Raw genomic sequence first — 24,000 nt, forward strand, 5'->3', positions numbered from 1 at the left:
GAAATATAACACGTCCTTAGAAAATGATTATATAATTACGTTTTGCACGGCGGAAGAGATGAGCCATCAATACCTTTCTTAGGTAATCGAAACGAATTGTCATTATCAAGAAATTTGTATGTCTTTTGAAACAATGCTACTCTCGCCTCATTTATAAACTTTAATCGTTTCAAACCATATATGTACATTACATACAAACTCTTGTATTTTGTCAAAAAAGTCAAGTCTCTTCTCAGATGGTTGTGACAATTGGATAAAACATTCAGTGAATTCTTCAGATTTTGAAATTATTGAAAATGGCCGGTTTTTGCCCTTCTTAAAAAAGGCCGGGTTGTAATCGCATCCTGTGAATGCGTGAAATGCAGGAAGCGCTGCACTTAAATTTACTCCTAATGCTTTATGTAATTCTGTTATGATGATAAATCTTTGATTTTTTCCGACGCCGACTTCCATACAAATTTGAATATCTTCTGCAATATTACCCATATTGGCTAACATAATTATTAATACGTCAGTATCCGAGCAACGAATCGTTACATTTGCATTAAAATTTAACTGGCAAACGTGGAAAATTATTTTTGTGTCGGCTTCTTCGTGAGCTGGACACGAAAGTGTTTTTTCTACCGTTTTTACCACTTTAGAATCTGTAACTACGTACTTAAAACAATCGTCAGCATTGACATAAATTATTTTACAATATTATTAATATATGGTGCCATATAATTTTCTTCCCAATTTTCAATAAAAAACTGTACAAGTGCTTCTTTAAAGTTGGTATTTTTTAACTCAATTGAAAAATCTTTTTTTCGCACTTGATCTGGACCATCGATACGGAAGTTTACTTGTTCCATGCCTCGGAGTTTATGCTCAGTGTCTTTAATCGATGGGAAAATGTATCTATCAAAGGCAATGATAATGACTTTTGCTCTGTTTGCACAAATTGCAAAATCATTCATGATTCATCATTTGCAATACTTTTTTTAAAATGTTTCCAATTTTCATCATTCATGATTCATCATTTGCAATACTTTTTTTGAAATGTTTCCAATTTCCATTATTATAAATTAGTTGATTTGCTTAACAAAATATTTATTTATTTCTATTCTTAAGAATCGGAAAGTTCCCATAAAAAATTTTATTTAATCGAAACATTGCCATAAAATTATACATTTCAGTTTGCACATTAAATGTAATGTTGAATAACTTCAAGTACGTCATTTCCTCCCGAAAAGAAATGTTTGTGCGGATTGTTGAAATGATCCTGTAAGTAATAAAACAAATCAGCTGGCAGTATGTTGGGGGAAAACTCGTCAGCTGATACATTTACTTCGGCTATAAATGTTTCCGACTAGCTCCTACGTTACACCTTCAGGGCATCAGCTGACGCACATTCCACCGACATATAGCCAGCTGACTTATTTATTTATTAAAAACAATACATAAACTATCATCTGATAAATTTTCGTTTGGGAGGAAATCACTGAAAAAATATTTTTTTTTTCCATATTTGTGTGACCAGCTGACGTATAATCCACCACTTTATAATCAGCTGACGATTTTATTTCTTCAAAATATTAGTCTAACTTTAATTTGATCAATGTTTTAATCGGGAGGAAATGACTAAAAAAAAATTTTTTTTTTACGTGCGAGGGTGGCTATAACTGCTCAACCCACCCTCGGAGCCGCAGCTGACGTTCACAACCCTTCATAATGCAACTATCTGAGGCATTTTACGAATTATCGACTGAGAGGAAATGACTGACAAAAATTAGCACCTGGCTCACGGACTATAGGTTCGCAACTCGGTGAAAGATAAAAATGAAGAAAAAGTTTTTTCTAATAGCGGTCGTCCCTTGGCAGGCATTGGCAAATTTCCAAGTGTATTTCTGTTATGAAAAAAGCTCTTCATAAAAAACATCTGCCGTTCGGAGTCGGCTTCAAACTGTAGGTCCCTCTATTTATGGAACAACATCAAGACGCACACCACAAATGGGAGCAGGAGTTCGGCCAAACAGCAAAAAAATAAAGTGTTAGCGCCAATTATTGATAATACATATATATAATTTGTTATACATCGTATCGATCAATTATATTTTTTATCGATAAATAGTGTCTGCTATCAATTAACTATATTTTTCGATTATTTGCGTTTGAAATGGATGAATCGCATGCGTTATCGGTTAGTTTTATTTGTTATGAAATAATTATAATTCTCATCTTCTTCTTCTATATTTTCCATCACTTAATTATATTTGCCGTCGATTGATTATACTTGATTTCGATTATTTATATGTTTCATCAGTTATTTTTCTTAACGATTAAGTATACGTTCTGATTTTCGATTATGTATTTATATTCGGGTTATCGAGTAATTATGTGCTATCGATTGATTATATTTGTTGTCGATTTATTATATTTGAAATCGATAAGTTACACTTGAAATCGATTAATTATATTTTACATCATTGTCATTGAAATCAATTAATTACGAGTCATCGATTAGATTGATTACGTCTGTTATCGATACATTATATTTGTTTTTGACCGATTATATTTGTCCACGGGCTAGTCTCGGCTACAGCGGGCGTCTATCTCTTTTTTTAAACTGCTCGCTTTCTAAACTTGCATCAATGGTATCTCCGTAGGGCAAACGTAGCAGCCCTACCATTGGACTAGAAATACCGGGCCCATATTTTCGAAATAAAGTGATTACAGAAACCAGAAACTGGCCCTACGCTCCAACCAGATTAAAGTTATTTCTTATCGATAAATTATATTTGTTATCGATAATATATTCGTTTATATATGCATATTTGTTATCAGTGTATAATATGTGTTATCGATATAGTATATTTGTTATCGATATAGAATATTTAAATTTCTTATCAATTTATTATATTCGCTGTCGATTTATCATATCTGTTATCGATTTATTATAAAGTCGAATCGTGATAGTCCGACACATACGGGACCGACTCGTTGTCGGATTATCAAATATTCCGGACTACCGAAGGTTCCATTTAATCAATGTTAATTCGAAAATGATGATCAAAATATATTACATAATGCAAAAATAATCTTTTTATTAATATCTCTTTTAGTGGGGGAACAAAACCGTAGCTGCTCAACTTAAAGAAAATAATTACACGCAAAATTTTTAGTTTTTTAATACATATGCGCTACATATACTCATACATACATATACTCTTTATAAACTTCACGTGAAACCCATGCCCGACTTTGAGATTTGTAAACAACAGGGAGGGTTTCTAATTTTAAATTTTTAAAAGAACGCGGCCTTTTGAATTTCCCTACAGGTAAAAGTTTCAATTTATGCCTGCCTGAGGCATTTGTGCAGGGCATCAAAGTTAAGCGTTCTTTTCTGAGCTTTCGACCGGGTGCGCCGACTTCACCATGTGTAACAAAGGTTTTGGTCGACAGTTGACGCCAATTTAAACCTGTCTCATCTGCATTATAGACCTGGTCAGGAGTTAGGCCAACTTCTAAAATTTTTTCTCTGAGTTTGGCTTTAAAATTTTCGATTTGTGACTCCTCCGCAGAAAGCTTTTCACCACTCACTTGGAGAAATCGCATGCCGAAACGGGATTTAAAATTGTCAAGCCAGCCGTCACTAGCACGAAAATCATCCTTCTTAAAAATTTTACCATAAAAAAGTTTCGCCTTTTTTTTTAAATTTCACCTGATATTGGTGTGTACCTATTTCTTTGTTGTTGAAACCAGACATGTATGTAATGCTTCTTCAACTTCTGGGAATTCACCACTCTTTAAAGTTTTTCGGTTTCCCGATTGACTTATGACAGATTTTATGAAGTTTTCAATTTTATCTTTGCGCTTCACTATGTCATATATAGTAGCTCGCCCGACTCCGTAGATCCCACTTAGGTAAATAGGTGTTTCACCACGCTCATATCGCTGAATTATGGCCTATTTATCATTCTCCATCACTAAGTAAAACCAAATCAGAAAATAACGACACGAAAAGACAGAAAAAAATCACATCAACACCGTCAGAAATCGCGAGGGAACTGGCGTCGTTTAAATTTAATGACAAATACGTTGTGACCGGGAAACAAAACACAATCCCCCTCTGCTGCTCTGCTACGACTGATCAAAATAAAATAATGCCAATTGCATCCATAGACGTTATGAGGTTGTCGGATTACCGAACGTGTCGGATTAAGAAATGTCGGACTATCACGATTGTACTGTATTTATATATATATTTATTATATTTAATATCGATTTGTTCTATTTGTTATCGATTTATTATAGTTGTTATCGATTTATCATATTTCATATCGATTTAGTATATTTTTATCGATTTGTTATATTTGTTATCGATTTATTATATTTTTTCGATTGATTATATTTATAGCGATTTATCATATTTCCTATCGATTTAGTATATTTGTTATCGATTTGTTATATTTGTTATCGATTTATTATATTTTTAGCGATTTATTTTATTCATTATCGATTTATCATATTTCTTATCGATTTAGTACATTTGTTATCGATTTGTTAAATTCTTTATCGGTTTGTTATATTTGTTATCGATTTATTATATTTTTATCCATTCAGTATTTAAATTAGTGGTTCATTACGTTACTACCGGTTTATTATTTATATTATCAATTTCATATTTTTTATCGATATACGTTCTTTTACTATCGTCTAATTTTGCCTATCGATTTTGATTTATATTATTTCTGTTATCGAATTATAATTCGTATCACTATTTTATTATTTTTGACGATTTCTAAAAAAGTTTTCCTATAGAAACTTTTAAAACTGTTAATTCCAAAAGTAATAGAAATCCAAAATTGGAAAACTAATTTTCGTAAAAATCTCATCCATATATTGAGCGCTGACTAAAACATTCGATATTTGAATTCAAAATTTGAGCAAGACGCGTTGCTTTGCCGAGCGAATAAGAGTTACCCCGCTATTTGAAGAAGTTGTAGAAGGGACATTGTAAAATTTTATTAATTCAGTGCCAGGCCGCGTAAAAGGTGCTATTAAAGCCTTATTTCTAAAAATAGTCAGAATATTAATATCAAAAGAAACTTATTTAGCTATTAACTAAAAGAAAAACGTAATTATCAAAAGAGGCGGACGCAAAAAAGTAATGTCGTAAAGTTGTTTTTAAGCGCAACGCTTTTAGTCTGCAACTGTAAGTTCTTACTATTCTTAAGTGAATAGCTGCCCGCACTCAAGCAAAATCAATAAATCAAAGTACATAATTTGATTTCAAAAGCCAAAAAGTTACTCAAGCGCCATGAGTGCTGAGAACAGTCTGAGAGTACTCCGAAGAAAATTAAGTGACTCGTTTCTTGACTTTGACTGCATTAACGACGGCGCTTGCTATAGCATATGTAGGTGTGTGCTTTCATGTCCGCCATGGGAGCAGCAGATACTACATACACACATATGTATTTATTTTCAACAGTGCAATCATGTTTTTATTTCATTTATTTGTAGCAACATTTATACGATTCTCTTGACTTGAAGTGTGTCGAACACCTATTAAAGCAAAGCAAACAAATCGAAAAAGTAATCACAGAATATAGGTATGTATGTATGTAAGTGCATCTATTTTCGGCGACAGCATAGATGTACGAATACCAACACCGATTTATAAGGTTATTGTTACTATTATTTTTAATGAAATGGTTAATGTTATGATCCTCAAAATTTTCGACTAAGTTTTGATGACAAAAAATGAATTGTAGTTGAAAATAGTAGAATTATATTTTCCTAATACCCAACTAGAACTGCGGTCATAGTCATATCTTAAATAAATATTTACACACAATGCCGATATGCCTATTACTAAGCAAATCTCAAATGCGAAGAGAGAATGCAAAATATCTCAACAGCAGCATACTATGCAAAGGTTCGACACTAGACATAGCAGAGGCGGTGGCAGACTCCACCCCACTGAACACAATAAAGCATCCATTGCTTCACACACACTATCATGCTTTAACCGAAATAAGATGGAAGCAATTAACTACATGTATTACAACAATAAACACATGGCCGTCGTACCAAATTCAAAGGACGAATCACCTGTTAGGATGTTCTCGAATAAAACTTCTCACGCGTCACTGCAACCCTTACAGGTCATTGGAAAGTAGGGTATCATGCAGCCAAACTCAACCTGCCTTCAATCCCATCTGCAGAAGCTGGCAAGCGGAAGGGGTGGAGGAACGTCTTTGCCACGACTTCGCTCCTTCAGTAAGCCTTTCTTACAGCAAATTAATGAGATCTCAGACATCAAGAGATCTCAGACTCAACCACCTCAACAACAACTATGCAGGGATGAGAGATTACCGTGGCAAAAACAATTGAGAAGGGGTGGCCAGCATCAGACCGCTAACCGGCTCTCAGCGAATTTGAAGTTATCAGCTGATGGGCTGACACAACCGGGACCATGATAACGATTTGTTTACGAATAATCTGAGATTGCGTTGGCGATATACGAAAGAGAATCAACACAGCCAACACTCAACACTCATTGATTCGTTGCCGCCTGAAGAACGGCTGATTGGGCAAGTGTGTGCGAAATGAGCGGGCAGAATACTGCTGTTAAGTACCTACTCGCTGACGTGGCAGCCGAAGATACTCGCATAATTTTGCTTCGTATTGCCAAACCTGATAATCTATAGTAAATGTTTTACAGCTATTACAGCAACATCAATCGGCAATCATCCCACACGTCTCCATGACAGTCTGTTCGACGTTAATGGAATGCCCCGTAATTATATCCGGTCAAGGACTCTCTCTCTCTCTCTCTCTGTCTATCGAAAAAGCAGTAGGGGTGCTATGGTTAAATGATACTGACGACGACGACTGATGCGTTTACTGCTCTATGCAGAGTTAATTAAGCTGCGACAAAAAAGCAAATACAAGAAAAGAAAGCATTTCAAAGCACAAGAAAAAGGGGAACAGGAATAAAATTTTAAAAAATAAGGTAAACTTAGGAAAAATAATGCAGGGGAAATGAAAATTCTTACTATTTTTACTACAATTTTTAGGGTTTTTAATGTTGCACTTTAAATTTCGCAAATTTAAGTTTCTGCATTCATTTTCATCAAATTTTCTTTCCTTCATTTTCTTCAATAATTTCCTACATTACCATTCAAAGTTATCTAACATTTTCGTTTGGCCGTGTGACTGCTGCCAAACACAACCGATCGCGTGATGCAAATTTTTGTATTTGTAAAAAATAACTGCCTCGGGCGCACAGCATCAATTCGCTAAGCGCAGCTTGCAAAATAGACGCAAACACTTGGCAGCAATCGGTAACACAAGTGTTTTGAAATCCAAACCGAACAAAAACAAAAAATCCGTTAAAATACAATAGTCGAGTGGAAAAATGTAAAGCAAGAGTAGCAAAACAAAACAAAAAAAAAAGGGTTATAGCAAAAATTTACTGGGTCGAAAACTTGATTTCCCCAACAGCTGTGTGTGGGTTTATACTTGAGTAGCGCTGCTGACAGCGCCTGGTCTGCAAAATAAACATACACACACACGCAGTCACTGGTGGGTAACTCAACCTCGACTTGGGCTGCACGAGTACGCTAACATTCAAACCATTTTCAGAAGATAACGAATTTTTTACGTCGAATAAAAAACATAGTTTACAATTGAATTATAATTCGAATTAAATTTAGGGAATCTGATACTCAGCATAATTATAAAAAACAATTATTGGCATTTTTATGCAGGAAGCAAAGCAATGCAATTTTTATATTAATTGATGGTTTAAAGGTTAATGTAAGTTTCGAAAATTTGTTTCTGATTTATATGATTTATTTTTGCAAAAAAAAACTATCATCTACTCAAAGTTGAGTTTGATTTGAATTAAAAAAACATTCAACTTTTTGCTCCATTTTACCAGAGCTGTGCGATATTTAGGTACTAAATTTTTCCCTGATTTTCATTAAAATTATTTAAAATGAAGAAGTCAATATATTTTTTTCAAACTTGGCATACAGTTTATTCAAACATTAAAATAATATACATTTTTTTAATTTCATTTGAATCATTTGAAAAGGCGGATGTACACTCAATACTTCCAGGAAGGTCGCAGCGGGGATTCTAAATCGGCGGGCATTGGCGTGAGTGGCCTGAATGCAAAAAGCCAAAAATGTTTTTGTTTATTAATGTCATAATTTCTATATGAATTAAACAATAATGAAAAAAAAAAAAATCGCGGAATAAAATGCTTCAAAAAAAAAAGAATTTTGGAGCGAATTTTCCTACTATTTTTGCTTCGAAAAAATTATTTTTTCGAAAAATTTTCGAAAACTTAAATTTACATAGAAAGTAATATCATAAAAAAGATGTGTGCAAAATTCCAGGGAGATCGGTCCATAACTTTTCGAGTTATCGTGTACGCCAATTCGAAAAATATAGTTTTTAGAAAAACGCGTCTAAAGTTTTAATACAACGTAACTAACCTCTTCCAGCGCTGGAACGCAAAGAATAGTGTCACGTTTAACGATCTATAATATAATAAATACTTAAATTAACGTTCTAAAAATTTTTTGACATTTGACTCTTAAAGGATTATATTAACATTTTATGGAAAAAAATTTTGTTTTTCGAAATTTTACAGTTGTCTGTCCCCTTAAGATTGCTGTAATTGTAATTTAATGTAAATTAATAATAATACTGTGAATTTGGTATGAGAATAATCGTAGTGCTAGACGCAGATGTAATTTTATGATTCCGCGCTGAAAGCACGCAAACGCGCACTGCTGCCAAGTAGCAAAATTCTTAATTAATTGGATCTCAAACCCCTAATAGTCAATGAAAATTTTACCATTCGATCTGATTTTGAAAAATCACGGTTTTATACTCCCTGTGCTACCAATTTCCAACTTATCTATGCACAATTAACTTCCAATGATAATTTTGTCGATTATTCCTCTCAAAGGCGGATTTATAATTCCTCTGTGCGAACACTGGACATTTGGCAATGCAACTGCAGGTTCAAAACCCATACAAACGACTTCTGAATGAGCTGCAAGGACGAGGAAGGAATAGAATCTCTTTCGAAATTCCTGTGCAAACACGCAGAACTCCAAAGATTTTTGTGGCAACACTTCTTCATCGACCTGAAACGTCTATATTAGATATAAGTACAATCTTGTTCGATAGGTTGAGCATAATTTCTTGAAATACCTCTTTATTTACTAAGTTGAAGTTGCAAACCAAGAGCACAAAACAAAAGGCATACAAAAGACCCAGAACAGTCGGTTTTTCGTGGCCGGCTAAGACCACAAAAACAAAGACATACAAAAGAGCCGGAAAGGTTGGTTTTTCGCTATCGCAACGATCGGAATTTGTTTATATCCGACCAAGCACTGACACTTCAGCCGCATTTTCGAAATATTTTTGGGATATTTTTAAGCCCCTCAGCAATGATTTTTGGTTTTTGGGCGATAGTGGCTATCCTACCACTGCAGGTACAGTTTATAGTATTATTTTTAATTAAAGAGCTAATGTTAATATTTATTTTAAAGTAGCCTTGGCGGCCGTCGTAGTCGAATGGGTTGGGGCGCAACTAACATTCGGGAGTGCATAGGTTCGAATCTCTGCACATGAAACAGTAAAATGATAGAAAGTTTTTGCGAATAGCGTTCGCTCTTTGACAGGCAATAGCAAATTTCCAAGTGTATTTCTGTTATAAAAAACCGTTTGCCATTTGGAGTCGGCTTAAAAACTGTACGCCCCTCTATTTGTGGAACAACATCAGGACGCACGCCACAAATAGGAGAAGGAGCTCGGCCAAACACTTAACAGAAGTGTACGCGCCAATTATTCATTCATTCAATGTTATAGTTGGTGCTCTTGAAACAGCTTAACATCTCCAGAAAATTTTTGAGAATGCTGCAGGATTGTCACTTGCCCAGACATAAATCGGGGTAGTTCCACTAACATATTGTACTTTTGCCCTGTGAGGAAAGAACTCGCAAAATTTTACAGCCTTGGTGCAGAGCAGAATAAATCCAATGATATTACGAACGGAGGCAACGCTATACGAAATACAAAATAATCAGCAGGGCAAAAACACTGCTTCTGAGTATTTTGAGTATACAATAAAAGGGGGAAACAGAAATACTGACAAACTAATAAAAGAGGTGGCCGGAATTGTGTACATGCATATATGTGAGTAGACATGCAGCGCTCCTAATCGCCGCGCATACCGATACAAGTGGGTTGTCGTAATGGCAACGCTGCAGCCAATCTGTTCGCATTTGTGGGCATACAAGTTGGAGAGTTGGTAGACAAAAGCCATTGATTGAAAATGAAATTCGAACAACAAGAAGCCAAGAATAAATCGGTAAACACGCAGACACATACGTGCATACACATTAGGGTGGGTCAAATTGTTCAGACGAAAATTGTTCAAGAAATCCTTTGGTATATTCGGTTTCTATAGATAATTCTAAGAGTAAAAGTAGAAGGATGAGGAAAAACGGATAGTGTCTACATGCACACTTAATTCCAAAAAAAATCTAATGGATAAACAAACAAATAAAATAAATGTCAGAAACGGAAACATAGATATTTTATAGGCAAAATTATAAAACAGGCATGGAATGAAAAAAATTATTATACCTAATTTCATGAAGATTTTTACAATTTTTTTTTGCTGACGTTTTGGGCATTTTGGCCACATAAAAAATTTCAGGTATTCTTCATAAGAAAGAAAAAGCAATGCAGCGTCAATAAAAAATAAGATTACCAAAAATCAGCACAAATTTTAAGCCACTTTAAACCAACTTGTTTATTAAAATTTTAAGGGCAATAAAACTGCATACCCCGAATTTTTCCAAAAATTTTGACTTAGAAGCTTGAAATTTTGATTAATATTTCGTGAATGACCAAATATTGGGGGTAAAAAACTGCATTCTGGGAAAATTTCTAAAAAAATTTTCTAAAAATTCTGACTTAAAAGCTTGAAATTTTGATTAATATTTCGTGAATGTGGCAAAATATGGGACCAAATATTGGGGGTAAAAAACTGCATACCCAGAATTTTTAGAACATTTTTTTAGAAAAATACTGGGAAAAATTCTAAAAAAAACTTTCTAAAAATTCTGACTAAAAAGTTTAAAATTTTGATGATTTTTTTAATCTTGTGCGAAGCTTGAAATTTATTGATTTATGTTATTTTTGTTGTATTATGAACTAATATTCATAAAAAATTAAAAAAAAACTAATTGAGCAACATAATGGGACTGCATACCCAGCATTTTATTTTTTAGTTCTTAATTTCTAAGACTTCTGACCAAAAAGTATGGAATTTTTCCTGATTTTTTTTTTTTTTGTGTAATTTTGATGCATTTCATCAACATTAAATTTTCATAATCCAAAATTTGCAGACTCAAAACTCTTGGTATCTTCTAACTATAATTGATCTTAGAATTAATTGTAGAATTCGAAATTACCATACGATTCGGCAACAAAAAAGGAGCCACCCTAGTACCCATAATACATTTAGTATATACACACATATGGCTGTAATGCTATAGCGCGCGACGCAATCAGCTCGCCCGACTGACTGCAGCTGTTTGACGAGCCCATGACTAACTGGCCAGCTGACTCAAGGTTTGTAACTTGTCGCACCACGCCAAAGATGTCGATTTGATATCTTACCACACGCATATAAAATTGCAAATATCTATGCATTTACGTATGTACAACTGCGGCCAAGTACATCTTACCACATAATGGATGTTTTTAGAAGAATCCAATCTTCAAGTCACAGAAAGACGTTATTTAGCGAAATTTAATTTTCAACGAACGGGACGGAAATAAGATGGTTTTTAGTGGAACACGCAACTGGCTTTGCTTTAATACAATATTATTTATAATATTTTGTGTCACAAATTTCAATTAGATTTTAATCTTTAGAGCACCCCAAGATATAAAACCATTTGTTACACCTCTAGGCAAAGAAGAAATTAAAATTTATCTAATTATTGATTCTAATTATTGGCTCTGGCCCTTGTGGGGGAACCGCTAATCCACGGTTGGCTAATTCATCCGCTATTTCCTTTCCTTGAACATCGGAGTACTGTTTCGACCAAGCACCACAACAGCGGAGAAAGAATAGCCCCTTGCGGACATCCTTGCTTGGCCCTGACCTGTTACAACATCGCCATATTTGCGGCCCTTTATAATATCATCAGAGAAAAACACGTTTTACCTTTGCTACAATCGTTTGGATTGCATTTACTTCTTGAGCAATGGCTTTTAGGCTGGTCGTCTGCCAAAAAGTCCGCACTGAAGTAGTATTTGTATAGTTCGCACACTCCTGGACAGACACTTGATGCTGTTTTTCGAGAGCTCTCTTATTTCCACAGCATTTTTAAGCCAATCGTGCACGCTCATTCTGTGCATGACATTGCATTGCTTTTCGCCCCACTCCCTCTCTGTAGACATCATTCAAACGATTAACCAGGTTTTTCTTTTTTTAACAAGTCTAATATTTTTACTATCAAAAGAAATATTGAAATAAATACGCCAAGGCGAATCTATTAAAGGTGGTGTTGGTAAATCAGCTGAGTTGTTTTTTTTTTTTTCTTGCGCCGTGTCCATGTAGATCTCAGCTCAGAATGAAACAAAGTGAATTCATTATTTGTTTTCTAGCTTCTCAATACTTTGCTGTGACAAACAAAGTGTTGTTGGTCTTATGCTACCATCTTTAATGAATGTGCCTTGAAATGCGCAGAATAATAGGTCTGTTCATGTAAAATTTATCCAATAATTTAATGTCGAGAATTCGCTCTCTAAGAAAAAAATATCAAAAAAATACGTGAGCGCAAAACCAGTAACAATTTGCTAGCTTTACGAACAGCTGATCAAATTGTTGGCAGGAAAAATCACAAAAATTGAACAAATTTTCACTTGAGCTGCCTCGTATTAAATTAAAAGAAAAAAATAAAGCAAATAAACTACAAAATAACGAGCTTCGGAATCACATGATTTCATGTTGTCCACAATAATTTGTTCTATTTCATCAACAGATGGCGAACATTCAATTAGCAATTCGGAAATGTCAATTCGTATTTATTTTTACTTTGCGATCAGCTGTTTTTCTCATTTGCAAATTTTTACAGGAAAAAATTTAACCAGTAAAAACTTGCAACTTCCCCTCAAAATGAAATGTTATTTTGCTCTCTCACTTTCCCCTACTTTGCAAGTTTTTTTGGGTACTTGAACACCAAAACGTGATAATTTGTAACAATTGCGACAAACTATGAATAGACCTAATAATTTATAAATTAAACTTTTTTGCTAAATTTGCCACAATTATATTTAAAATTGAATGTCGTAATTGAAATTAAAAAGCCTCGGCAAATACGGATTTAATTACGAATTTATGTATGTACGTGCATGTGACTGAATAAGTTCAGTGGTAAGATATACTTGGCCGCAGGTGTATGTACATACATATGTACATATCTGCAGATTTAAGTTACCAACACATACTTATTAAAGCTACTGATATTTAGCACACAAGCAGTCAAAGAATGAAAGCGCTGTTGGTAATCTGATATTGCTAGTTTATAGCGATTTCTGTCACTCACACTTCCACCACCATGGCCTTCAACAGTACTGTTACTGCTGCTGTTCTGTCAAACGACTGCAGCTGGTGAATTTTTCATTAATATCAAATATAAAAAACGGCAGAAAGAATATATAGTGCATACATATAGTCTGCAAGAATATCAACTAACTACAAAAGAAGTGTAAAAATAGAAACTGTAATTTTGTATACTCAGACACATACTGGATGTAATCTAATTTCTTGTCTCCTTACAATAGCAAAGTTTCACAAGTTTCAAAGCTAACACCCTCATCATTGCAAGCTACGAATAATATTTACTTATCAATGTTGCAAAATTACAAAACTGCTAAAGAGTTTGTATGGGAGTACATTCACATGACCGAAGTTGGTTTTTGGGGCTAACTGATTGCGTTTTGACGCTGGGGTGGATATTGATAATGGGGTAAAAATGCATACGATGGCAACTGTGCTTTGGGAGCATAGATCTTTTACACTAACACAATTACGCTCTAAGTATCATAATAAATCTGTGCCCAGCTTTCGTAGTAACCTTGTACGGCACTTACAGTATCGGACGAAACATTTGCAACTAAAATGTGGGCAATGAAAACTTTCGATTGCTCAGCCGTTATTTGTTTGGAACCTGTTAATTTCACTTTACTTGTAATAAAAGATGTTGATTTACGTAAATAAAACAAATTTATTCAAATTCAACAGTTCATATCTCAAATTTAAAAATCAAATGTGTCCAACACCTGTATCTAATAAGACAAAACAATTGCAACTAAAGGAAATCAGTAAACTATTTTTATTAAACTTAGTATTTCGGGGCAAAACCATTGCTCTGAATAACAGCTCTGCATCGTCTCGGAATTGAAGCTATCAAATTGTCAACTATCGTTTGTGGTATATTTCTCCATGCCTCCAGGACTCTTTGGAAAAATTGGTCAGTATTTGCCACATTAGTCCGATCAATTCTCTTTTTTACTATTTCCCAAAGGTTTTCTATGGGGTTAAGATCTGGGGATTGTGGGGGCCACTCCATTACGTCCACGTTATTCCTCTGGAACCATGATTTCAGGATCTTCGCCGTATGCTTCGGGTCATTATCCTGTTGGAAGACCCACTTCAAGGGCATTTCCCACTCAGCTTGTGGCAGCATTACCGATTCCATAATGTCGCTGTAAACGTACTGGTCCATTATGCCCATAATACGATGGAGTGGTCCCAAACCAGCAACAGAAAAGCATCCCCAGACCATAATGTAAGCACTATGCTTAACAGTCTTTACACAGTATGATTTTTGAAGACGCTTGTTACGTGGGCGTCGAACGTAGGATACGCCATCACTTCCGACCAAAGAAACTCATCTTTCCGGCGAAGAAACTCATCTCTTGGGCTTTTAGCATCGACGACGACACCTGATGGGCAAATCGACTGGATAGGATTTTGATAAAGTGATATAACAACAAAAGCTTGAAAGTTTCCTGCATGAAGGAACTGCTGCAATAACAACAACAATCTTTCCTTCTTGCCATTCCAAATACTTATAAGCGCGCTTATTTTGTTGTTTTTATTGTTATTGTTGTAATATCCCCTTGGTTGCTTTAAAGCATTGTTTGTGATTATTGCAGGGTGCTTAACTATTGATGAAATTCCGATACACAAAATACGTAAAATAATTACAACAATCACAGGGAACCACAAATATGTTTTATTTTGTTTTAAAACGTTGAATTTATGATCATACAGTAAGCTGAGCACGAATTAACTTCAAATTGCTGAGAGAAGTTATATACAAACTGTTTTGTTACCGGCTCCGAGGACTTTGTGCTTAGATTTTGTGACTTCTTTCACTATGACAGAGACGGAGAGTGACCTAAAAGCTGTGGTCCAGTTCGAGCCATTCTTATTTTTATTTCACCTCATTACAGAACTGGAACTATCATAGAAAACAATATATCTAGATAAAATCATATACAGCCTTCAAAAAATAATCGAAGCATTTCTGAGGAAACCTTAAGCGAAAAACGTTGTAAATTTCCCACTTAAACCATTTTTTTTGTAATTAGCTTTAAATCAGCTGATAAATTTTTGAAAGTTTTGTACAAAGTTCTTATGGTGGGTGGCTTTGCCACATTACAATAACGATTTGTACATAGGTAACTTTTTTTTTTTGTGTTTTTATAACTACAGTACTATCTCGATAATCCGGACACGCGGTAGTCCGGTCACATCTATAATCCGGACAACTGCATAATTCGGACAGTTTAACATTTTTTACTCTATAATCCGGACATTTTTCAAATTTGCTTCGCAATATGTACATACATATGTATTTTAATTTTTAATTTGCTTTGTGAGTTTTTCGTAAAATAGCAGTACTTTAACAACAATATATGTATACGAAATGCAACAGCATAAATCACGCGTTGTGTTTATTCTTTAGTGACAAACTGAATTGAGTGGACATTATTATTATGAGCAGTGGAAAATTTAATAAAGGGGCTCATAAAACCCTTACCCTTCAGAAAAAATTTGAAATTTTAGATCTCCTTGATAAAGGAAAATCATTAAGATGGTTTGAAACAGAATTTGGTGTCAACAAATCTACTGTTTTTGACATAAAAAAGAAACGTGATGCCATTAGAAAATTCGCGACTAAATGTGAAATGAAATGGTACATACTAAATAAAAAAAATGTTTGATTATGTACAGATGTACATATTATTAAGTAAGTATGATTGTACTGTATTTAATAAAACTATTTATGTACATACATATATCTGAATTGCGTTATGTTCATTTCAAAAAAACAACGTTTAGGTGAAAAACAAAAATCATCTATAATCCGGGCACCCCCATAATCCGGACGACCCCTAACATTAAGGGTGTCCGGATTATCGAGATAGTATGTACTTTAAATATTTTACTTAGTTTTTTAAATGGATTATTTGATTTGATTTGAATAAATTGATAATTAGTACACTCAAACGCGATTTGCAGGGCTGGAAAGGACTCCATGAACAGAGTTTGCGCATAACATTTTATCATTCGGCAATGTGCCTAACAATGATACTGCACAGAATGCTTCTTCTCCGCTCCTATCTTAACGAGCGTATACAAAACGCCTCACCAAAAAAAAAAAATCATAACATATACAGAACAAAAAATTCCGAATACCATAGCAGCAATATAAACGCTTACAAGATTTTGTAATACTACAGTAGGCGAAGTAGTCTTATTTTTTGTTTTGAATGTATTATGACCGGGCTAATTAGCCCATAAGACCAGAGTAATCCAACTGGAGTTAGTCTATCAGCTTTGTAGCTTTGGTTCAAGTTCATTCATCATACGAAAGTTGTTGGGTGCCCGGGATTTGACGGAAGCCCAAAGAAAGCAAAGATGGTAAAGGAGGAGCGCCACTTAATCAATGAAACAGAAAGAGTAATCTGACAGGCGTGGTAAAACGAAAAGAAATTAAAACAAGGAGCCTATACAGACGTAAACAAGTGTAAAAAATGCTTTTATAAACTAATGACTTACCTTCAGACGCAGAACTACCGCAAATATTGCATTACTATTGATTTCAAATAAGACTTAGGTCCCGGTACGTTTCTCTATAGATTTAAATTAATATATCTATGTATGTACATATGTATGTTCGCAGTTGAAAATTAGAGGAAACGTTCACTACTAATATTTGCGCTTTCACAAAGCATTTTTTCTTAAATATATTTTCACTGTATTTACTATTCCTTTGCAGACTCTGCAAAAATACTCCGTTTGATTATTTGCAGCCAAATAACTCCCTAAACTTGCTGTGGCTTCTGCTATTCGCCGTTCGGCTTCCTTATTTGCAGGCCCACGCACACACACACGAAAACATTAACTCGGCTCCACCAACTATGCTTATGCTCCAGTGGGAATATATTTCGAGTGAAAACTTTGCAGAGCCGCGAATGCAGAAAATGGAAAATTTTTCTACGAAGGAGTGGCGGGCTCGTCTGCACTAATAAATTATAATTTTCTTGCCAAATAATTCTTTTACACCACAAACTTTTACAGCTGATGCATTTTTCCATACATTATAATCACTTTTTCATTCATTATGACTACACTTTTTCGACTTTTTGTTTATTTTGCGATATAACTACATATTTTCCGGCTTCTATCCCAACACGACACAAACATATGCACACGTAAATGGTAGCGGAAGGAAAAAACCAACACAAGAGCAACACGAACGAACGGACGGTCTAAAAAACGACAATTGTAAAAGTATTCAAAAAGTGGTATTGCTTTTCTTTACAGCAATCCTATTTTGAATTCACTTTGATTTAAATTCGCATTGTAAACTGTATAATCACTTGTTTTCAGATGAGCATTTTATTTCCAAAACTCTTTTCAAGAATTAACACAGTACAAGTTATACAAACTCCACTGTCACCCAATTCAATCGGCGTCGTATTTTGCAATGATGCAAACGACACATCCAATTGGAGGTAAGGCGAATCTGCACTAGGTGTAGTCACTAGAGCAACAACAACGCATGCATTACTTCGTTTTTGAAATTTGATAGTTTGCATGTCAAAGTTTCAATCAGAATTGAAGCAAGCAAATAAAGCAAGAAAAAAGCAAATAAAGCGGAAAAACAGATCACTTTGGCATTCAAATTAGCAAATCGTATGAAAATAAGCAAACCAGCCGTTCCAGTATCAACACCTTGTATGAATTCGCCTGCTGAGCGAAGAAAAAGCAACTGCAACATTGGTTGCAGGAATAATAACACAACAGCAGGGCGCCTAAGATGAAAAATTCTTAAATAAAATTAGTTTAAATTAGAGATCACGTATGTGTATGAAGGCTTATGCTAATATGTTAATAACTTATGATTGAATCAGATTTATATAGCATATTATGTACAATATATTATTGTATATTCGATACCTGACATAAAAATAAATGATCTTAGAAAATTGTTGATTTCGAATTCGAGTTTAAACGTATTTATCCAATATACTGAGGGAGATTGCCGTGATCTGGTCCCACGAAAATTATAGTACTTTAAAAACCAAAGATTCACAAAGCCTACCGCACACCATAAAAAAACTAAAGCGAAGGGAGCAAAGATATATTAAATAAATAACTAGCGACCGATTGTGCCTACTACCACCGTGGTTCACTGCCTTAATTACACAGTAACTAATATTAAATCTTGTCAGTCTTTAATTTCACGGGACGGGTGGATTCATATTCGGAATCATATACCATAATCTTTGCAAATCAGTTAGTTTGGACTTAACTTAATTTGACTCAACCATTCGAGCAACAACAACATTTTTTAAATTAGAACTGTCAAAGGAAAGTGAATAAAAGTATGAAATGAATGAAAAATAGATAAAATTAGTTGGTCACGCATTTACAATACAATAACAACTTTCCGCCATTTCATTTTACTGGCATTTCTGAATTAAGGGTGAATGGAAGAAGAGGAAATGGACTACTCTAATTACAACACCTTCTATAGATACGTCTTGCTTATGATAATGATAGAGTACGTGGTTAGAGTGATTACGCCTTCCGAATGCGCTATGCCGCAAAAACCCATTAATAAACAAACAAAAGGAAGGGGAATTACTTGTTTGTTCCTGTTAGGGTATTACCGCAGGTATTACCACCCATGCAGATACCTGCTTGAGCTTGAGACGCCTCCCAGGCACGTCAGGAGACACCTTCTCAGTTGCGCAGACGAGATCCAGGACAAAACAGACCGACATTTACTTGATCTAATAGTATACAGGCAGACAATTAACGACATGCAACGGGAGACTCTTACCACCTTCTTAAGCTCCCGACCCCCGAATGCCGTCATCGGAGTCCAACCATCACCCATTGCAGACGAAGAGCTCTAACTTCCCCAAGAGTACCGCGTAACCTTGGCACAATTACGCTCTGGATACTGTAGCAGGTTAAACTTCTACCTATCCAAAATTGACCCCGACATACTAAACATATGTCCGGCATGTGAAGGCATCCCGCACGACACTAACCACCTTTTCACATGCCCCATCATACCCACTCATTTACCCCTCTCCCTCTGGACCCAACCTGTCAAAACAGCAAGTTTCGTGGGCCTACCGTTAGATGAGATAGCCGAAGATGACCGGTGATTTACACTACACAGACAGGGCAAAGGTACTGCTACAACAACAACAACCAAACACAAGAAATTTTACGCACACACATACTTTCTTGCCTCGGCGTGTTCCACTCAGAAACGCAGACAAACGGCATTTGGAGCCTTTATATGAATTTGTACTTTCACAATTTAACACACGGAACTTTGCTTGCATTAGTTTGTTTAGTTTTAATCTCACAAATCGCAATATTACCAAGCCATTCACTGAATGTTCACAAACATGTAATTTCTCCTACTTTTGTTGGTTTAGTTCACTTATTTCGTATCGAAAAGAGAACTAACGTCACACTTGTCAAAATTGCGAAAAATAAAATAACTGTTTTAGGAAGACGCCACCTAGAGTATTCAATTCTTCTTGTTTACTTTATATGCATAGGGATTTCTGTCAATAACCCATAGCTATTGATATGCAAGAACGATTTGAGTACCTATCGTCTATCTATCGCCTTGTTTGATGATGCAAATTTCAGTAGCTAAGTTCATTATTAATAAAATGATTCATGAAGTAGTATATTCAAATTTTTTCTCTCTAGGAAGCGTTTCAGATTTATTTTATTTTATGATTTCGGACGCAAGTAAAGTACTATTCGAACTTGTTTTTTAATGAAACTCACGAATTTACGTTGCATTTTATATACTCTTTAATTGAAAGTAAGTTTTTTTTGTTTTGTTTTTCTTTCGAAATTTAGTTGAAATTTTGCGCATTGCTAATTTGCCTTATTTATTTGCTTCATTAAGTTGATTATTACTTAAAAATAATCAAATTTCTCCAAATTGTGTTTCTTAATAATATATCCCGAGATACATATGCCACCGCATATTCACGCATTTCATCAATTTGGTTGTGGCTTTCATAATTTCCAGATATTTATTAATTTCAACTAAAGGATCTGCATTTTCATATGGCGCGTCATAATCACTCTCTGTGATCCACTTCAAAAAATAAATTTTAAATGAATTTCATTGGGGTTAAGGAAACTGACAGCTTGTAAACAAACAACAAACATCAATCAGTTGAATCCAAGGTAATAAATTCGCCTTGGCTGAATCGAACAAATTGTCAGATAAGTAAACTCGGGTATTTACACTTTTTGTTTTGCCTGCTTGGATTACTGATTTCTGTGAACTGGAGTAGTTGGTCAAAACGACAATACGAATTTAAGCGCATCGGATGCACTTTTTTTACTTTGAACACCACAAATATAAGTACTTGAGTGAGAATGCACTACGTTGTTGTTTTTCTAGCGCTGCTTCTCTCATGGAGTACGCCCAACGCGTTAGCGGAGAATGTAAGCATCTGTTTGCCTTTCAATAAAAATATAGTAATCTTTTGTGCTAAAAATTGTATGGAATTTGCTTTGTGGCCCATTGTCTATGACTCATTAGATTTGCTTAAAATATTTGCGGGAGTTAGCTCAAAACCAGAGCGCATTCGTGCAATGTTCAACTTTACATTCGGTGCCAGTGAATCTTTGTATAGGCTGTAAAGAGCAATATACCGATATGCATGCGACCTACATGATACTACGTGAAGAGAAAAATTGTACGGAAAAGTTCTTTGATAAAGATCGCATCAATATTGTATCTACAACGCAATCAATACTTGCTGGCTTGTGGACTAAAGCCTACTGTGATGGTTAGTGTAATTGCACTTTTAAATATTTATGGTTGGCTTTCCATTGCTACCACGATAAATTTGCTTGTAATGTCTAAGTACGTAGATCGAATTTAGAAATTATAAGAGACAAATGCAGTCATTATATCAACCTTTCGATTTATAGTACTTTTTATAAATTACCATTAAGAATTAATAGCAATATTTAACGCTCAAAATGCTCAATTTTTGCAAAAGCTTGAAAAATGCCCTATTACAGACGCTTATTTTACTTAAATAATGATACAAAAAAGTAATAATATTCACTTAGAAACATTCCATATTAATTCGAGATTTGATTTAAAGTTATTTTTACTGAATAATACTACGAATTTTATTAAATTTCTATTATTACAAATGTTCTTCTATACGTTTGTAATACCGTGCAAAATAAACGTGCGGGCCGAACTGTCAAAGGAACAAAAGCGAGAAAAGAATAAAGCGAAACCGAAAAAATCCAGTCAACCAACAATTAGGTTCGATAAAGCTTTTGTAGTTTTTAAAAGAGTTAAATTAGCCTTTGGCTTTCAATAAATCATTATTTTCAAAAATAGTGAAAATTTGGTCTAAAAAATCGCAATAAAAAATATTTTCATAACAAGTGAAAATTTGGAATAAAAAATCGCGATAAAATAATATTTTCATAAAAAGTGAAAATTTGGAATAAAAAATCTGTTTCCAATTTTCGCTTGCGGCGCTCTGTTTTTTTGGAAATGTACATATATAGGTATATGTTACAAAAACAAAAAATATTTTTATTAAAAGTGAAAATTTGGAATACAAAATCTCGCGATGAATCGATTTATCATTATTTTCACAAATAGTGAAAATTTCGTCTAAAAAATCGCCATAAAAAAATATTTTCATATAAAGTGAAAGTTTGGAAAAAACGCGTGATTTTTAGTCCGAATTTTCGCCGGTGTCGAGTTTTTGTTTTAAAATATATATATACTACATGATAAAAAAAATTATAAAATAAAATTTTTATAAAAATAATAAATGTTTAGCCAGGGTCAGTTATAATTTTTACGATAATACAACATTTTCATAAATAGCATGAATTATAAAACCTAAGTTAAATGCTGCTGGGTTAACAATTGCTTTATACATTTCTCTTCAACAATATTTCGGTACAGGATGGAAATACGGTCGTAACAAACCTTATTTTCAACCTTATCCTAGGGGTTCTATAGGGACCCTAGGAGGTTGGAACTTTCATCGTTATAATGGTGTGACCTTGCTCTTTCTAGTGTGAGTGGTAGGGCGGTGACACGCCTCCTCCCTCTCCGCCCCTCATCCAAATATATCGTGGTAGTAATAGAAAGTTAAGCCACATTTTCAAATATTTATGCAATTAATTTATTATTAACTGTTTTAATTATTTAACTGTTATTTCAGATTGCTTTACCAGTAATAATTGGCAGGTATTTGATAATAAAAGTAAAGTGTTTGAAAAGTGCCTCCTCGAACACAAAGACAATGAATGTTTGGTGTGTTTGTCACAATATCTCGACCTCAATGAGTTTTATGAGTCTTTGGATGAAAAAAATAATGGAAATATTTGCTATGACTTGCAAGATTCGGTAAGGAATTCGCTTGAAAAATTCTTGGTTTTCTACGATTTATTTCTTTGGCTCTAGATGAACAGAACAAGAGCACACTGGTCCAAGGATTTAGGTTGCTGTCATCGCGAGTTCGATAAGTTGCTATTTCTTGTTATCTGTGGAATGGTAGGGTTTCTACCGCTGTTATTTTACGGCACCACGTTCGCATTAACAAAGCGACAAGAGCGCAATCATGATATTCTAATAGAAGGTATTCCATATAATCTGTGGCTTGAATAACCAAAACCATTGTATTCGAAAACTAAATTATTCCACATATTGAAAGAAAAATATGCATGTATGTGCACGCATACACTTTCTGATTTTGTAGACCCTCACAATAGTCGACCGACAAGAGTAAATCCAAGCAGCTCCGTAGCCGATTTGCCGAGCACATCATCTGCAGCTACATGCCCAGCCGTTCCTCTCGCAAGTGACCAACTAAAGGAGGAAGAGTTTACAAATTCCGATGATAGTGATTTTGAAGAAACTGCAAATCAATTAGTCTCGAAAAAACTTAACAAAAACGAGTAGCTTTGCTTATACTTACCATTATTCATTATTCATTGTAATATTAAAAAGCGTTTTTAGCAAAAAATGCAATTTTTGAAAACAAAAACACAAAGTGTACTTTTATAAGAAAAAAATAAATTTATTAAAAAAATAAGAATTGCAGTTTTGTATGTTATGTAAAAAGTTTAGATTTCTCCAGAAAAATTAACGCTTTGGTCGATGCGTAATTTTTGGTTGAAATAAATCCAGAATTCTCCTTTTGTTTCCGTACGGGTGCTGAAAAGAAATAGGAAAAAATGTTGTTCTGTTCTAGGAAATGGCCCAACGATTTGGAGGAAGCGTCAGTCGACTCGTAAAACTTTCCTTAAAAATGCAATGCGTTGGGCAATTAAAATTTGTCATTGGAATGTAT

At 34.4% G+C, this 24,000-nt stretch overlaps 1 protein-coding gene across 2 annotated transcripts; it reads left to right on the top strand.

Annotated features, from left to right (window-relative positions):
* Positions 1-20,818: 20,818 nt before the first annotated feature.
* LOC128862059 (osteopetrosis-associated transmembrane protein 1) lies at positions 20,819-23,725 on the top strand. Of its 2 annotated transcripts, none has more exons than XM_054100461.1 (5): positions 20,819-21,106; positions 21,204-21,453; positions 22,870-23,054; positions 23,112-23,286; positions 23,362-23,725. In XM_054100461.1, exons 1-5 carry the CDS (start codon positions 21,038-21,040, stop codon positions 23,607-23,609), a joined length of 927 nt encoding a protein of 308 aa, XP_053956436.1. In that variant the 5' UTR covers positions 20,819-21,037; the 3' UTR covers positions 23,610-23,725. The 2 variants fall into 2 exon arrangements, with proteins under 2 accessions (XP_053956436.1, XP_053956437.1); XM_054100462.1 differs by having other exon boundaries at positions 23,407-23,724.
* The last annotated feature ends 275 nt before the right edge of the window (positions 23,726-24,000 follow it).

The sequence above is a fragment of the Anastrepha ludens genome, chromosome 4 (assembly GCF_028408465.1).
Source record: "Anastrepha ludens isolate Willacy chromosome 4, idAnaLude1.1, whole genome shotgun sequence".
Lineage (NCBI taxonomy): Eukaryota > Metazoa > Arthropoda > Insecta > Diptera > Tephritidae > Anastrepha > Anastrepha ludens.

Bases quoted from the DNA above. Each gene is read 5' to 3' on its own strand.
- LOC128862059 (XM_054100461.1), top strand. From the start codon at position 21,038: ATGCACTACGTTGTTGTTTTTCTAGCGCTGCTTCTCTCATGGAGTACG. The intron at 21,454-22,869 runs GTTAGTGTAATT...CTGTTATTTCAG, and splicing joins GACTAAAGCCTACTGTGATG to ATTGCTTTACCAGTAATAAT. The intron at 23,055-23,111 runs GTAAGGAATTCG...CTTTGGCTCTAG, and splicing joins GCTATGACTTGCAAGATTCG to ATGAACAGAACAAGAGCACA.